This window comes from Marmota monax, unplaced genomic scaffold (assembly GCF_021218885.2).
Source record: "Marmota monax isolate L192 unplaced genomic scaffold, Marmota_monax_Labrador192_F-V1.1 WCK01_AAM20220418_F8-fsc00081, whole genome shotgun sequence".
Classification (NCBI taxonomy): Eukaryota; Metazoa; Chordata; class Mammalia; order Rodentia; family Sciuridae; genus Marmota; species Marmota monax.
The window spans coordinates 713,123-731,720 of NW_026695234.1; the positions used below are offsets into that span (position 1 = coordinate 713,123).

General features: G+C 42.8%; 1 protein-coding gene across 15 annotated transcripts in view; it reads right to left on the reverse strand.

Moving 5' to 3' along the window:
• Positions 1–18,598, reverse strand: part of Gramd1b (GRAM domain containing 1B) — a 237,581-nt gene that overhangs the window by 123,112 nt on the left and 95,871 nt on the right. For 10 of the 15 annotated variants that reach the window (XR_009226174.1, XM_046438739.2, XM_058577135.1 and 7 more), the window contains one exon: positions 2,397–2,474. Coding sequence is in view for 12 of the 15 variants with exons in the window: in XM_046438739.2 (XP_046294695.1) it covers positions 2,397–2,474 (78 nt within the window). In the remaining 3 variants the exon portion in view is untranslated. Of the gene's footprint in view, positions 1–2,396; positions 2,475–12,768; positions 12,955–18,598 lie in introns of those variants that run through there. The other 5 variants (XM_046438740.2, XM_046438743.2, XM_058577139.1 and 2 more) reach the window with 3 other exon arrangements.

Below are 18,598 nucleotides of genomic sequence, written 5' to 3' on the forward strand. Positions count from 1 at the left end.
AAGTAGATGAGGGTAGGTGCATTCATCACTTTCTCTGTAGTGCTTCAAAAAAAGCAGTAGAAAAATAGGAAATGTTGGCCAGCAACTCCAAGGCTGAGGCAGGAGGATTGCAAGTTTGAGACCAGCCTTCCCAATTTAGTGAGACTCTGTCTCAAAATAAAAACAAAAAGTACTGGGAATGTAACTGAGTGATGACACGCCCTTGGGTTCAATCCTCAGGAAAGAGAAATAAAGGAGGGAGGGATGGAGGGAGGGAGGAAGGAAGAGAGGGAAGGAGAGAGGGAGGGAGAAAGGAAGGAGATAAGAAAAGAAGGAAGAAAAGGAAGTGGGGCGAGGCGTTGGCCACAGGGCACCAGTCAGAAATGGACTGGTACACTTTCAGAGCTGACTGGTGTGCAAGCACAGGGAAGGAAGTTGTGCTGGGGACGGCTGGGGCTCCTTCTCAATTTGAGTATAGTTGTTGAAATCCAGAAAGTCTTTTAAAAAGAGAGTGTAGGCTTCTCTGGGGAGAGAACAAACTGCTCTCAGATCACAGCTGGATAAGCATTTTGATTTCATCTTTGTCTTTTGGGGACCCCATGTCTCCATATATACTCCCTCCAAATTGATGAACTGAGCCATTCATTTTGGTTAAGAATGGGCATAAAATTAAGAACTCGGACAGAATTCACAAGAGTGCCTAATCTAGAGGTAAGGATTAGAGTTCGATTGACACCTCCCTTGGCTTCAATCTTCTGCAGAGGGGTATAATAGGTTATTTTGCAAAGCCTATTCTATTGATCAGCCCTATCCATGGAAATGGTGAATCTGAGCTGAAACTCTTCTTCCTGTAACTTCACACTGTTCTGTTTCTTATGCTTTCACATATTTAAAGAGTCACCTTCAATCTTCTCTATTTCAGGTCCAACCCCTTTCCTTCAAACAGTTCTTGTAAGGACATAGGTCATTCTCTTTTGAACTCTAATACCCATTTCTAAAGAACTGGTCCTAATACACAAGATATGATCAAATTTATACACGCTACAGTATAAGATCTCTTTCTCTTTTTTTAAATCCAAGCATGATGCTTCCATTAATGAATTTTAAAACTTTCAAAGTGTCCTGTCCTATTATTGGCTCATATTTGGCTGATTTTTCACATGAAATCCTATCAAATAGCAGGGTGTAGTGGTACACAGCTATGATGCCAGCTATTTGGGAGATTGAGGCAAGAGGATCACAAGTTCGAACCCAGCTTGGACCACTTAGCGAGACCTTGTCTCACTAAAATAAAAATAGAAGGCTTAGGGAATAGGTCAGTGGTACAGCACTTACCTAGCATAGGCAAAATGCTAGTTTAATTCCCAGTACCCCACAAACACAAAGAAATCCTATCAAAGTAGGTTCCTTATGGCAACCTTACACTAAAGAAATGAATCTCTATTATCAGTATCACATTTCCTTTTTTGAAAAAAATCTCTCTCAGTTTCCCATTGTTCCCAATAGAAGCCACTGTTCTGTTTGAAATCATATTAAATCTTGATTTTAATTAAATTTCCTTAAGCTTCATTTAAGTTTGATAAAAGTGGCAAAAGCACCTTTGGCTTTTTCAACAGAACTAGATCCAAAACAGAGACCCTGTGGGAAGCCAGCTGAGACCTCATTTAAGTCAACATTAGTAAGGTGGTGGACTTGGCAGAGTGCTTGCCCAGCATGCTCAGGGTCCTGAGTTCAATCCCCAACACCAAACATGTATATGGACTTTTGGGGAGGGGCAAAGAAGTTTAACTTGTTACCACAAACCCCCTTCCATCTACCACGTGTAGCATGGTACGAATCACGCTAGCTGGCCCTCATAACCTGAGCACACAGCTAGTTGTATCTGGAATCCTCCGCTGAGCATTTAGGAGCCTCCATATTCTCCGTGTTCTTTTACATATTCAATCTCATTCTCCATCGTTAACCTCAACCACATGCAACGCATTCCAAGCCAGTCAGGCTGGTTTGGTGCCGCCACTGGACACAACACACACTCAACCCCAAGACATGCGGCTTCCTCAGCACAAAATCTCTTCCCCAGCACCGTCCACACTGCACCCGGCCCAGAAGGCCTGACTAGAGGATGCGAGTTCTAAGTCCAAAGTCTTGCCAAAGCGTTTGGCTTGCCACAGGTTGACACCCCTCCTTGCTGAACCCGAAAGGCTTTCAGGATCAGCCTTTGGGGTTGCACCCTCATTTCTTGGGTGAACAGCTTGTCTCTCCACTCAAGTCTCCAAGCACAAGGGTCCGGCGCTCTCCTCTGGCTCTTCCACTTCCCAAACTGCTGGCCCACGGCAGAAGCACGGTCTTACTCAAGCACGTGGCTGGTGCTCTGTCATGCTTCTCCCACCCACCCGCTCCCTCCTCTAGGATCTCACCTTTCTTCCCGCACTCGAGGGCTCAGGAACCTGCTCGAATCGTCATCATGGCTGCTCTGCTGGCTGCTCTGCTGGCTGCTGGGGAAAGACACAGGATATGGACCGTTAATGCTCAACTTCTTTCTCAACCCCGGGGAGGTCTTAGACCTCAACTAGAGAAAAAAAAAAGGGGGGTTACAAAACTGAGGCTACAAGTTCCCCCCTGCGCAGAGAGTTTAGCACAGAGAGTGTACTATCAGAGGAGGGGTGTGAGAAATGACACAAACCTGGTACAAAAACCCACCCATGATACCTGAGGACAGTTTTGCTGCCCCAGCTTTAAGAGGAAGGTTTTGACCTTGTTCCTGTTCTTCCCCAGCTAAATATGCACATCCAGGGCATCTTAACCGCTCCTCTTCATCTCACTCTGATGGGTTAATGATTCCGTTGTTCTTCATCCCACTAGAGACTCCCAAGGAACTGGTGTAGAATTGAGGAGGGAGGGACTTAGTAGGGTGTGGAGGAAGGCAAAAGACTTCACAGACAGGATCTGGGGTCACCTGGTCTGCTTTTCAGCCCCCAGGAAGGGCTGGGTAGAGTGAGGTTAAAAAAAAAAAAAAAATAGAAGGAATAAAGGGTGGAATCCCTCCAATCCTCACAGCCCTGCAGGTAAAAGGACTCCTGAGTTCAAGGTCAGAACTCTGTGAACAGACTCCACCCTTAAGGTGAAATGGAATAAACTGCCTTTCATCTTATTCCAGAGAGAGAAAATCTTTTCAGACACCTCATGACACCATCTACATATTAGATGAACGCTGATTTTTTTTCCCCCATTTACAAGTATTACCTACTCCAGGCATTTGACAAGGATCGGAAAACTACAGCCTTCGAGCCAAATCTGGAGCCATCTGTTTTTATACAGTTCCATGAGCTAAGAATGGTTTTTGCATTTTTAAAAGGTTGGGGGTAATCCAAAAAAGAATATTTTGGGACACTTGAACATGATGTGAAATTTGAATTTCAGTGTCCATAATGACACTTTATGGGAATACAGCCACACTTGACATTTACGTGACGTCGTCCTTGATTACTTTTAAGCTACGGTGTCTTGAGCTGAGGAGTTGAGGAGTTGAGGCAGAGCCCCGAAAGCTCAGTAGAGGAAAGATTTCAGGAGCCCACAAAGCCCACAATATGAACCCAAGGAGCTTTCATGGGAAAAGGCAGACGAACGCAGCTATGCATAGATTTTATTAATAATAAAGTCCTACTACAAAAATTTTTCCCCACTACTGGGGATTGAACCTCAGGGCAATCTATCACTGAGCTACATCCCCAGGACTTTTTATTTTGAGACAAAGATCTAGATAAGTTGCTGAGGTCAGCCTTGAACTTGTGATCCTCCTTCCTCATCCTCTTGAGTGGCTTCGATTACAGTCATATGCCACTGTGCCGGGCTGTAAAGTTTTTCTTCTAAAAACTCACTAAATTATTATCGATTTTATGAGTATCATCATACCCTATTCTGGTATCATTTTACTACCAGTTTTTCAAAGAATCACAAATGTCTGTATTTTCATTGTTTATCTGGCAGTATCAGAATGTATATTTTCTCCCCCACACACACCCTATTTTGTTTACTTTTCTTTTTTGTGGTCTTACAAATTTCTTTCTTGGTCTTCTATTTTTGTGGTATTTGGAGGGTTTATGTATATTTTTCTGAGTTGAGATCATTTTAATTGCATAATCATAAATTTCACACACAGCTCATAATTAATAATAAACGTGGGTTGGTTTTTACAAGGCCTTCAAGTTCTTTCACTTTGTTGTCCAATCCAATTTTTTAAAAAAAGAAAGAACAAGAAAAAAGAAAATGAAAAAAGAGAGGAGAAACTAGTAAGAAAAAATAAGACAAAAAAAATTATTAATATGAATGTCACTACAACCCAAGCAATAGTATAACCAAAATCATTTCTTTGTTCTGATAAATTGTTCACTGCAATAAGGCCAAGCGTGGTGGCACATGCCTATAATACCAGTGATTTGGGAGGCTGAATCAGGAGGATTGCAAATTTGAGGCCAGTCTCAGCAACTTAGCAAAGTCCTAAACCACTTAGTTAGTCCCTATCTCAAAATAAAAAGTAAAAGGGCTAGGGATGTGGCTCAGTGGTAACCCCCTCCCCTGGTTTCAATTCCCAGTTTAAAAAAAAAAAATTGTTTACTGAATAGGTGTGCTGATCTGATCTCTAGAGTACATTCCTTAGGCTAGATTCCCAGCAGACCACAAACTGAACAATCTTAAAGAATTTCATCTCAACCAAAAGAGTACATGAATTGTTTGTGGTTATGGTTATACAGTTGTGACCACACTTCAAGGTTCTTCCAGCAAGAAGTAAATGGCTTTGGAAGCAAATTAAGTCAAAATTTTCATACACACAAGGAATCACATACACACACACCCCAGAAACCAGAACAGCACCTACACAAAGCCTCCAGCTGCGAGGCAGAGCTAAGTGCCTACGCAAACCTTTTCTCTTTCCTTTATGCCAAGTGCTTTTTTACTGCCTTTCCACCATGGAGTGTCTATTCATCATTTTCCCCTGCAAGCTGCCACAAATTTACCTATTAAAAACTCCTCAAAACCAAATCTCACTGTACTATTGTTGACCCATGGTATTGACTATTGTATGCATCAAGCATTCTCTTATATACAATCTGGGATAAGTGTTATTCTATGGTAGGCGACCCACAGATGGCTGGAACTCAAATTCCAAATGACACACAGCTCCAGAGACAAGCCTCGAGAGAAGAGTAGTGACCTACACTTTGGGCAGCCCATGTGAGGAGTAGCAGGAAGGAGGGGTACCTGAAGCCCCATGCTTTATGTCATTGATAACAGTCAATGGGGCTCAACAAACCCAAATGACCATCAACCTCACAGTCTCTTCAAGAAAAAGGTTGACTGACCTTGACCCATTTGAGCCAGGAGAGGTTGGTTCTCTCCACTCACCCTGCCCTCCAGCTTGCAAACATATCTTAACATTAAACTAATTAAGGCCAGACCTAAATGGCAGTGTTACCAAGGTTTCAGAAAAATAATTGAGCTAATATTACCAAGTTATCCCACTAGATGGCACTGTCGGCTTCCAAACCAGAATCAACCAGGCTGCCCAATACCTCAGAGCCTCAAGAACCCCAACCAGGGCCAGCCTTCTGGAGCCCCCTTCTGGCCTTCATGTGGCTTGGAAAGTTCTGTCCAAGGAGAATTAAGACAACATTGATTTGCCTTCACACTATTGATTAGTTCCTGGTGATTAAGAAACATCAACCTGCAAGTATTTATAGAATGCCCTCTGTGTGTACTTATGCACTGAGGCAGGGGTTAAGAGTCTAGAATCTCAAATTATGCAGCCTGGAATTGAATGCAAGCTCCACTCCTAGTTACATGATCCTGAGCAATTGATTCAACATCATTTTCCTTATCTTTCCTTGTAAGGCTCTAGCGAGGTTTTAAGAACAAGCAAATGAAGCCTGTACAGCAGTGCCTGGCACGTGTACTAATGCAAAATGCCAGCAGTCATCACCGCGAGCAAGGCATTGATTTGTGAGTTATAGAAATAAAAAGAGAGAGAGAGAGACATGAATCTTTTTTTTTTTAATTTTTTAAATATTTATTTATTTATTTTTTAGTTATTGGCGGACACAACATCTTTGTATGTGGTGCTGAGGATCGAACCTGGGCCGCACACATGCTAGGCGAGCGCGCTATTGCTTGAGCCACATCCCCAGCCCGAAGACATGAATCTAATGAGGATCCTACTCTCAAGGTGTCTGCATTCTGGAAGGTAAGGCTCGGTGTAACTATAGTCAAAAACAGCAAATGGTAGCATTCACAAGTACCGGTGAAAGGCTTTGAAACCACAGAATACAAACAGCTGTTCCTTCTGTGGTCAGTAAGAGAAGAAGGTCTTAACGAGTTTTTGCACTGACACTTAAAACTGGATCCATTCAAGACAAAGAGAAATGAGAAAAAGAAAGCACTGTGGTTGGGCTCCACTTACTATTTTCCATGCACAAAACACTGTGGGAATGGGCAAGTAAATATGACAATGACCTGGCCCCCACCAGCAGGGGACAACCCCCCACACACACACACCTGCGCATCTAGTTGGCATGGGTATGCACTGCATACTGGGAGGAAGCAACATCACAAGGGACAGAGTGTGGGTGGTGACACCAACTAGAGTTTCCTGGAACTCTTCAGAGAGGTGAACACTGGGCTGGAAGAACTGCAGGTGAATCTATGGTGCCGTCTTTCTTCCTCCAAGTGTCCGAAGAGAGATTTGGTCTTCTCTCATATTTTGAGTTTGTTTTATAACAGTCTTAAATAACTTAAATAATGCCAACCACTTCTCCAGCTCAATCCCATGAAATAATATTGTTTTGTTTTGGTTTTGGCATTACAAGTCTTAATACTGAAATAATATTGTTGATCAGAATTTCCAGAGATTCAGAATAGTTCATTCTTTGGGGCTCTTGAGAATTAAATAAATGTATTGTGAGATGGATGTGAACATTTGGGGGAGGGATAGAACACAATGGTTTGGTTAAGTGTCCCCCAAAAGTCCCAGGATGGCATCATTGGAGGTGGAGGGATCTTTTGGTGGGAAAGGGGTACTGGGAGATCCTTAGGTCATCATGAATGTGCTTCAAAGGGGTTGTAGGACCCCGTCTCTTCCTATCTTTTTCTCAGAGGTGAGCAGTTTGCTGTGCCACACATCCCTGTCAGGATGTACTGCCTTCACCAGAGGTTCAAAGCAGTGGGACCACCCAATCTTGGACTGAAAACTCTAGAACCATATACCAAAACAAACCTATTCCCTTTATAACTTAAATTTCTCAAATACTTTGTTATAGTATTGCAAAACTGACTGGTACACCCTTTTCCATGAATGCTTTCAAATGATTCAGGCCACCTGGACCCTGAGCAACTCACACTGCAGCCCTAATGAATTCAAGGCCATGACAAAAGCAACCATTTCCCTAGGCTGTTTACAGAGGAAGGGTCAAAGGCCACAACATCAAGGACCAAGTTCCCATCCACCCCACACTAGTCAAGTCTTTTGTGTCTAGTCTGACTTAAAGAAGTCAGAAAAAAACTTGGAAAAAGTCCAGCAGATGGCACTAACAGATGAAAATGTCTGTTAGACTGAAAAAGTAGCTCTAAACAAGGATTTTTGGAATGACTTTGCCTGAGCACATTGGATGATGAAAGATGGCTTAATGCTGAAACCAAGGGAATTTGTATAAGCGTCTGTTTGCCATTCCCCCCAAGACAGCTAGACAAGGCACTGGGATGACTTAAATTCCTTCTGCTGTGAATTCAAGCTTCAGATTAAAAAAAAAAAATCACTGCATAAATTAAATTCTAGAATGTTAGCTTGTGTTACTGAGATGGGGAAGCTCTTCTGACAATTCCAGAACACTCCAGACAGAAACCAGGTGAAGCAGAATTCTGCTTTTGTTAACCAGCATGTAAGGAGCTTATCCCAGAAGGTCACTTTAGTACCAGCCACACAGGAAAGGGCTGGGGAAAATCCAACACAAATTGAGCCAAAGCATGTTCCAGAAGGCAGGAATTCACTGGACTGTGACGGTGAACTCCGAAATGCAGGCTGGGCAAATTCTCATGATTCCACTGGTCTCCCTTCCTCATTCCCCCAATACAAGACACATGCAGAACCCACAAGACACCAGAAAGATGTCCTGGTGCCCTCTGGAAGGCACGACGGCTTTGACAGCTAGGGAAACGGAATCTGGCAACCTTTCTGAACAAGCACTTCCTAAATAGAATCAGCTCTTTCTCTCCCAGGCAACACCCAAGGCCTCTTAAGTCAGAAGTGGGTGGAGATTCAGATGAACCCAAGCAGTCACAGGTGTGTGTAAACCGCCCTTCAGTATTCCTAGAGCCTAAGGGAAGCCATACATTTACCCACACTAAGGCCCTGTTGACTAATATGTGGCTCTTCTTTGCTTTTGGCTGCAGTCTGCCATCTAGCACCAATTATCTCATGTTAACTGGAAGCTTGAAAAGGCTCCAAGTGTGCACGCCCATAATTCCAGCCACTCAAGAGGCTCAAGTAGGAGGATCGCCAAGTTCAAAGCCAACCTTAGCAACTTAGAGGCCCTAAGCAACTTAGGAAACTCTACCTCAAAATACAAAATAAAAAGGTCTGGGAGTGTGGCTCAGTGGTTAAATGCCCCTAGGTTCAATCCCTGAAAGAAAGAGACAGAGACAGAGAGAGAGAGAGAAGGCTTCGAGGGGCACTGTAGATGTCTTTGATTAACAAAAAGAGGACATAATTGAGGCAGTGGATATAGTAGGGACAGCAGGGAGACACACAAGTGTGGGTTTGCCCCTGCTTTGCTTCTAATTGGCCTATACCATTGGCCAACTGGGTTATACTCTCTTAGCCTAATTCCTCAAAAAAATGATTTAGTGTGATTACTTACAACTTGATCTTCAATTTATAGAACTGAAATGAGGATAGTTATGAGTAATACAATCGCAACACTGGAGTTCAGGATTTGCAGACAGAAAGATGCAAGTTCTAGTCCTGACTCTTCCACTTAGCAGGGGGACAGCAGGTAAGCAATTTAACTCTTCTAAGTGTGAGATGTGGGTAACCAGGCATGCCTTAAAGACTGTAGTGAGGATCAGAAACGGCAAAACTCATACATAGGAAGCGTGTGGGGGCAGTATATGGAGGTTGGTAGGTGGTGAAGCTCCTCTGTGCTTTACATTCACAGTTAGTTTGGCAGATGGATAAATATGTTGAAACATCCAATGTGGAAGAGACCCTTCATGGTAAAAATGTGGAGAGACACTGGCCTGAAAAGTAAAGCCACAACATTACAGAAAATACAACTGTGTGTTTATGCCAAACTATTTCCACAGTTTAAATAACTCTGGTGTTTACAATTTCAGTTTAGGTAGGAAAGAGGTTTTCAGGCAATAGAAGGCAGGTAGAGAATAAAGAATAGTTTCTGTTTGTCATCTGGCAAGTAAGTATGAGAAAGTCTAATAATAGAAAATAAGTAAACAGATGTGACTGGGGCACTGCTAATGACTGCCAACTTCTTACACAACATTCCTCCGGACTCTCAAAACACTACTACTGAGGAACAGCTTTCTTTGGGTGACAGCTGATAACCTGCCTACCAGGTTAGGAGTGCTGCTTCTGCTTAATGGATCCCCTGGGGACTCAGAACCCAGCTAAATGTCTTCCTGTCTCACTTCGATTCGAACACTCTTCCCTCTTACCAGTTCATTCTCCACTAAACATGCCCACATCTGACTTTTAAAGGTCCCCCCTCAACCCTTTTATTTCCCCTTTATTTTATGGCTATTGAAATAATACATTGCTTGGCAATTGCTATACTTTGGTCAAAATCTAATAAACTTGGGAGCTTTGCTGTGCAGATTACTAGGCCTCTCCCTAAATTTGCTAAGTCAATGTCTGAACTGTCCAGGGATGTGTATTTATTTATATGTTTATTTGGGAGAACCTCTATACTGACAAAGCCAAAGACAACGGTTAAATCCTAATCTTTCAGGTGACCCAGGCATGTCTGACATTGATAATTATTCCCAAGCTTGGAACTCTACCCACCGCCCTTGCCTTCTGCAACACGACCCTCTCCTGGGTCTTCATTCTTCCTACTTTTGCTGCCGTCTTCTCTTTTTTAGGGAGTTTCATAATCTCTTTAAACCGAAATGTTCCCCAGGACTCAATCAGCCATTCCCTGAGTAAATTATCAAGCACTGACTATGTACTAGACATTATTCTAGAATCTAGACACTGGATATAGAAGACTTAAAAAAATCATCCACGATCTCTGTTCTCAAGGAGGTAATATGCCATTGGGCTCTTTCTTTCTGCTTTATAACAGAGAAACTACATTTCAGGGACCTGTGAAATTGTTATAGACACTCTGTAATAATATTGTCCATTCACGAGAGAGATTTATAGCTTTCCTCATTTTCAAATACACCTGGGAGAAATAAGAGGTTAAAATCCACCACAACATGTCTCCTTGGGCGATTGTATCCACACCCATCTTTAATTATGATGGAGGTGCTGATAACTCCCAAAGAGCGCAGAGAGCTGAGCTGCCCAACACAATGGCCAGGAGTCACAAGTAGCTACATAGACATTGAAATTAATTAGAAACCTAATTCTTTAGTTGCAACAGGTTTCATTTCAGGTACTCAATATCCACACGTGGCTAGTGGCTTCTACACTGGACAGTAAAGACAGACCATTTTCCTTCATCACAGAGAGCTTTATTGGACCACAGTGATGTAGAAGTTTCCAAATCAAACCCGAGATCTGAGTTCCAGCTCTGCCACTTGTTTTCTGAGTAAATCTAAGCACTTATATAAGTTCACTCTACATTTTCCATCCTCTTATCTGTTAAAATGCAAGAAGTTTCATAGATCTGTTGTGAAGATTAAATTAACTGATTAATATAAACAATCAACAGAAGGCTTGACAAATAAATAAATGAGTATCCAACAAATGTTCCTAATACTTATTTTTATATAGCATACATTTCCAGTGGTTCTGAGCTCTCTTGAATCCAACAGAAAAATCATACTGTGTATGCCTCATTTTGGCTTCACCTGTACTCCACAGCATGGATCCAAACAAGCTGCAACGTACCCCACATGGTACTACCCCAAGTCCTGCAGACTCCACTTCAACTGCCTCCCCAGCCCCATGTCCTCCACTCATCACTCCAACTCACAGACTCCACAGTGGATCACTTGAATAGCCTTCTAACTGCTTTTCCTGTTCCTATCTGGCCTCTCTCTAGTCTGCCCTAGACACGGACACAGTGACTTTTTTAAATTTTAATTTATTTATTTGTTATAATCAGTTATACATGACAGCAGAATGCCCTTTGATTCATTATACACAAATGTAGCACAATTTTTGACTTCTCTGTTGTGCCTAAAGTAGGGTCACACCATTCGTGCAATCATACATGCACCTAGGGTAATGACATCCATCTCATTTCACCATCTTTCCTACCCCTATGCCTCTCCCCATCTCCCCTTTGCCCCGTCCAAAGTACCTCCACTCATCTCATGCCCCACCCCTATTATGGATTAGCATCCACTTATCAGAGAAAACATTCAGCTTTTGTTTTTTTGGGATTGGCTTACTGTGCTTAGCATGCTATTCTCTAACTCCACCCATTTACCTGCCAATGTCATAATTTTATTGTCTTTTATTGCTGAGTAATACTCCATTGTGTATATATACCAAGTTCATCCATTCATCTATTGAAAGGCATCTAGGTTGGTTCCACAGTTTGGCTACTGTGAATTGTGCTGCTATAAACATTGATGTGGCTGTGTCCCTGTAGTATGCTGTTTTTTAAGTCCTTTGGGTATAGACCGAGGAGTGGGATAGCTGGGTCAAATGGTGGTTCCATTCCAAGTTTTCTAAGGAATCTCTATACTGCTTTCCTGATTGGCTGCACCAATTTGCAGTCCCACCAGAAATATATAAGTGTGCTTTTCTCCCCACATCCTCGCCAACATTTATTGTTTTTTTATATTCTTGATAACTGCCATTCTGACTGGAGTGAGAAATATGACCTTGTTTTCTCTTGCTGTGCTTACAAAGGTCTCCGCTTTCACTGGGTACTCTTTGGCCAGGCTAGAAGAAATCCCTGCATGCTCTCAAGTTCTTGTAGACTTCACCCTCCCTCCTCGTGCAACATTTTCTAAACATGTTGAAAGTATCCTAGATACGTGAGCAAGGCCCACGACCTCGAGAAGCCCACTGCTCAGTTTGTGTTCCTGATGGGCCATGCATTCGTCCATGTTTTCCCTGACTATGTTTCAGTCACCAAGCTGAGGTACACGTGGACTTCCAAACCACCACAGTGAAATCCACCAACATCCCCCGACTTCCAGCCCTCCTCTGCCACACATTCGTGCCAAAGTCATAATCCAGCTCTGAGTTTTCCAAGGCCGGGAAGCTGTGTCCCATGCTTGGTAATGCCTCCAATCCAGACAGGAAAGAATGCGGTTCTCCAAATAGACATTACAGGTGAAAGTAGGAAAAATGTTTTAAATCCAAGGTTAAGGCTTTCCTTTTTATTTGTAACTTTCTTTCTTTCTGATTCTCCATGAGTTTTACATTTTTATGCCAGTCTTTGGCTTTCATGAATACAGATAATCAAGCACTGATGAGGGGAAATTAAATTTTCTTTCCAATGTCCTGCTCTAAGTTAGTTTTCACAAAGAGTAAAAAAGACACCTCAGTCTCAACAGAATTCTCTGCCTCACACGAAACACAATTAAAAGAATTATACTTACCCCATTATAGTCCTGAAATGGTTTCTGAGAATGGGAGCAAGAGTTGGCAGTTCCAACTCTCTCCAGTTAATCAAAGGAACGCGCCACTTTTCTCTTATTTCAACATCCAAGTAGTTTCTTCGGCCCCAATCACTACTTAGCTTCACAGTGAAATCTTAGGCACTCTTAAGAAAATAAATACAAATTAACTAGGTCACTTAGAGGTAAACCTTTACTCAGGAGGTAATGTGGTCAAACAAGTTGCTTCCCAGAACTCAAAGTCAATGAGAATTGGTTGAGACTCTGGTCAGTGGAGTTCAGAGGCCAGCCTCCCCCAGCCTGCACACCCATGCCTCCCCTTACTCCTGCCCTTCTGCCAGTGTCCCTTCCCTGCCAAGAAAATCCCTTGCTTGCCATTCCAGAGCACTCGTACTGGGGAAAGAAGTCAGTGCTGGGAAGCTGCAGAAAGGTCTCCAACCCAAAGTGAACAGAAGCCACTTTATGCACAGATAACTTCAAAACCTTGTTTAGGACAAGCAGCTTGACACTGGTCCCTTTACCTAAACTGCTCAAGTTTCTTCTCCATCGATTTCTCTCACAAGAGCAAGACAAGACACAGAGAGGGCTTTTTCTGTTCCCTACAACACCCCAACTTCCTTCCCGTCAAGGATACTTCAACTGTCATGTTTTGGAAGACACAACAGTTGAAACAGTCCTTGCCTCCAATAAGTTTGCATATGTGTGTGTTCCTAATCAAAGATACACAAGTACCATTCAGAAATTAAACCTCTATCTCTCACCATGCACAAAACTCAACCCAAAGTGGATCAAGGACCTAGGAATTAAGCCAGAGATCTTGCGCCTAATGGAAGAAAAAGTAGGCCCAAATCTCCATCGTGTCAGATTAAGCCCAACTTTCTTAATAAGACTCCTACAGCACAAGAATTAAAACCAAGAATCAATAAATGGGATGGATTCATACTAAAAAGCTTCTTCTCAGCAAAAGAAACAATCAGTGAGGTGAATAGAGAGCCTACAGAATGGGAGCAAATCTTTACCACAAGCACATCAGATAGAGCACTAATCTCTAGGATATATAAAGTACTCAAAAACCTTAACACCAAAAAACAAATAACCCAATCAATAAATGGGCCAAGGAACTGAACAGACACTTCTCAGATGAAGATATACAATCAATCAACAAACATGAAAAAATGTTCAACATCTCTAGCAATTAGAGAAATGCAAATCAAAACTACTCTAAGATTTCATCTCCAGTTAGAATGGCAGCTATTATGAATACAAACAACAATAAGTGTTGGTGAGGTTGTGAGGGAAAAGGCACACTCATACATTTCTTGTGGGGCTGAAAATTGGTGCAGCCAATCTGGAAAGCAATATAGAGATTCCTTGAAAAACTTGGAATGGAACAGCCATTTGACCCAGCTATACTACTCCTCAGTCTATACCCAAAGGACTTAAAAACAGTATACTACAGGGACACAGCCACATCAATGTTTATAGAAGCACAATTCACAATAGCTAAATTATGGAACCAACCTAGATGCCTTTCAGTAGATAGGGAAACTTTGGTATATATGCACAATGGAACATTACTTAGCATTAAAAGAGAATAAAATCATGGCATTTTCGGGTAAATGGATGGAGTTAGAGAATATAATGCTAAGTGAAGCAAGCCAATCCCCAAAAAATCAAAAGCCGAATGTTTTCTTTGATATGAGGATGCAGACACATAATGGTGATGCGTTGGTGGGAAGCATGGGAGGAAAGGAAGAACTTTAGATAGGGTAAAGGGGAGGAAGGGGACAGGAGGGGGGAAGGGGGTAGGAACCATGGTGGAATAAGTTAGACATCATTACTAAGTACATGTATGAAGACATGAATGGTATGAAAATACTTTGTGTACAGTGACTTGAAAAATTGTGCTCTATATGTGTAATAGGAAATGAATTACATTCTGCCATCATGTATAACAAATTAGAATAAGTAAATAATTTAATTTAAAAAAAGAAAAATGCCTGTGTGATTTCTGGAAATGTCGAAAACACCTAAAGGGCCCCCTCCTGCCTAGGACCTGTTAGCTTTGTAATCAATACACAAATTGCTGTTTGCTTGATCTCTCCATGGCTTCTCTTCCTCTACCAACCTCTGAAAGGTTGTTTCTGGAGTTCTGACCTCTTTCCGCATCACACACTCTCCTCCCACAATCTCATCCAAATCCACGACCTCAACAAGAACACATGCTCACTTCCAACCTGTGTCTCCAGCTCTGACTGCTCCACCAAGCTCCAGCTCCCATATCACTCCAGTTCCCAAGGTATCACCCAAATCCTCCCAGGCTCCTCTAACAGCAAGTCCACAACTTCCCTCCTCTGCTGCACCCTTTTCTTCCTCCCAAACAGCTCAGGTCTGCCTGCCTTAGCTCAGTCACTGACATCATCATTCATCTGCTTAGTTGTCCTAAGAAACTCAGTTTTGGCAGTTCCCTCTCTGCCACTCCCTACCTCCCATCTGTCATTGAGTTCTGTTTCCTACCTCTGAAACACCTTTTATGTCCATCCTCTCCTCTCTACCCCAAATGTCCCAGCCCTGGTCCAAAGAGCAATATCACACTGGTTGCGTAAGAGTCACTTGAGCTGGGCCCAGGGACGTACGCCTGTAATCCCAGCAGCTCGGGAGGCTGAAGCAGGAGGATTGCAAGTTCAGAGCCATCCTCAGCAAAAGCGAGGTGCTAAGCAACTCAGTGAGACCCTGTCTCTAAATAGAATACAAAATAGGGCTGGGGATGTGGCTCAGTGGTTGAGTGCCCCTGAATTCCATCCCCAGTACCCCTCTCCCCTAAAAAAAGAATCACTTGAAACTTTTAAAATTAGTTTCCTGGGCAGGACTGTGGGTTCCCTGGTCCCCTGGTCCTCAGCATGCACACGGTGATAGAGGATCCTGTTCAGGATAGGGTGGCCTGACCAGCCAGACACCCCTGAGACTGGGGCCTCCAAGGTGAAGAGAATACTTGACCAGCAGGGTCCCTGAAAAGAGGAAAGCTGGAAACATTGCCCACGGAAGAGCTCATCATGTTTGCCAAGAAGCAAATTATTCTGTTACAGAAAGCTAAATCCAGGTGTATAGAACTGGAGAAAGAAATTGAAGAACTCATATCAAAACCTGTTGATGGAGGAACTGACGATATTATTAAGGTTTGCTGCACAATTTTCCTGGAACTGACCCTTGGTGATGATCCTCTGAACATCCACATGGTTTTCCTGTGTCAGGCCCCTGTTTGCTACCATGCCTTATCATCCGTTTTCTGGGGTAACTGTCTCATTTTGGTAGAGCACATCTTTCTGTAGCTTCCTAACAACAAATACACAGTAGTTCTCCAAGTCTCCAGTGACTTGTGCTGCTTTTATGGGATCAGACTCCTCCACTGCAGCAATGGGATCTGGCTCCACATCTTCTAGTGTCTGTACTCATCTATTTTTACCCTACCTCTTTCCACCTGGCTGAATTTTTAAATCTTCAACTTTTGCTTAAAAGTTTTGTTTTCTACTCTCATCAATGGACTTGAGAATGGGGGTATCTCACCCACCTCCTACCCAGCCCTCCCTTGGAGAACAGAGAGAAGCCCTTTCAGGGACCACACTCCTCCCCTGGCCTTTAGGACAGCCCCACCTGGCATCCAATCTCATGCCATAGAAAGTGCCATTCACCACTGCATTCTGGGCTTTAGCAGACCACAGGAGATGGAGGTGTGAGAGGAAAGAAGATTTGTGATGTAGGAAGGGCAACTGAATATTTACATGCAAAAAAAATTTTACTGATTAGAGTAACATGTTTATAAATAGAAAGTGCTAGACTTCAATATTGTATTAAAATCCTGTTTCTTTTTTTTTTTTTAAGAGAGAGAGAATTTCAATATTTATTTTTTAGTCTTCGGTGGACACAACATCTTTGTTTGTATGTGGTGCTGAGGATCGAACCCGGGCCGCTTGAACCACATCCCCAGCCCCTTAAAATCCTGTTTCTACTAAAAAATTAAAAATTAATTTCCTGGCTGGGGATGTAGCCCAGTGGTACAGTGCTTGTCTAACATGCACGAGGCCTTGAGTTCAATCTCCATCATGGGGAAAAAAGAAAATAGGTTCCTACTTCTTTGCTCATCCTGGATTCTGACTCTGCTATGTGGAATGGCACCTGCTGATATTATTAAGGTTTGCTGCACAATTTTAAAAGGCATCTCAGATTTGTAAACTATTAAAGCCTCGCTTTATTGAAATAACCCTTTAACTTTGCTCATATTCCTGGAAAGCAGTTTAATGGAACTGATTTGAATCATCTGCCAGTTTCTGTGGTGACCACTCCCACTGTGGTTGATTTCTGATGACACTGAAATGGACACTGGGGAATAACACATGTACAATTGCTCTTACAGGTTGTTGCAAGGTGGCCCCCCACACTAACTGTGCTCTGGCTGCCACCTATTATCTTCTGAAACAGCTCTAAATATGCCTTTTCCCAGGTTAACACCCTCTGTAAGTTTTTCTGTAAGGAGATGGGATGAAGTCCTAAGTTCCATGCCTGATACACCAGGTCTTAGAACACGAAAGCAGCCTCCCTGGCACAAGTTCGACCTGAGCCCCTCACTCTGTTTATACAGAATCACTGTGACCCCTAAATATACTATGCACATTCATTCCTCCAAACTTTGTTCATGCCCTCTCTGCTTTAAATGTCTCTTCTACTTGGGCTGCATCTTCTACCCGGGCCAAATAAGCCCCATGTCAAACAGAAGCCCCAAAGTCTCTTCTCTCTGGTACACTCAGGGATTAATTCACTGACTTTGTTTCCTGCCTGACCCACATCTCTGCTCCCTTTGTGCCACAGACCTAAAGATAAATCCAAACCTGAGCAGTTACCACCAGTAATAATGGTCTCTGTGCCCAAACCTCACAAAGGACCTACAGATGACATCAGGGAACACCTCACTGAGTGCAAACACGGGCTGTTTCTATTCAATTAATTCAAGATACTGCATACTAACGTATTTAACACTGATAATAAACCTTCACATTTAAACAGTCCACAAAGTGCCTCTTTCTGTGTTAAAAAGCTTCTGAAGTCTTCCTATAATGTCTTTTGTCTACCAAGTGCTTCCATGCGCACGTGGAGATATAATCTTTTTGACCTCATGAGGTAGATAAGAAATATATACTCTGATCCCCATTTTAAAGATGAAAATGGGAATTCAAGGGGACACAAGACAGGTCTAAGATCAAACTGTTAGCTAAGGAATGAGGATTTCAGTCCAAGTTTTCTGCCCCTGAATTCTTTGTTCCTTCAACTTTCGCACACTATAATACCAGACCCTCGCATTCACCTGGAGCTGAGAAAGGGTAGGCAACAGGAACAATCTCACTCATGAGACTTGGGGGGATGTGAACTTGGGTTGGGGGTGGGGGGCAGGGAGGAGTCTGGATGTTCATTCCGTTGACTGCATCTGTTGCCTCTGGTGTGCAAGAGGCAGCCCTCAGCCAGAAAGCAGGAACATCTGGGACGTGCACAGCAGCAAAAACTTTAAGACAAGAAGTGACAAGATCTGCCCCAACCAGTTTGAGAATTTTCCAAGTGACAGCAGCTGCCACTGAGGTCAGAAGGCCACAGGTGAAACCAGAAAATAAACAAGTTTTACCGATTTCTGGGGGAAAAAAGGAGACATCTACACCTAAGAGCAGAACTGTTACAACCACCAGCTGGTAAACAAAACATAGGCAAGCAAATAAGACAGAGTGCTGGCCAAGAGATAGAGGAGGACTTTCTCAAGCTGAAGCCAGCT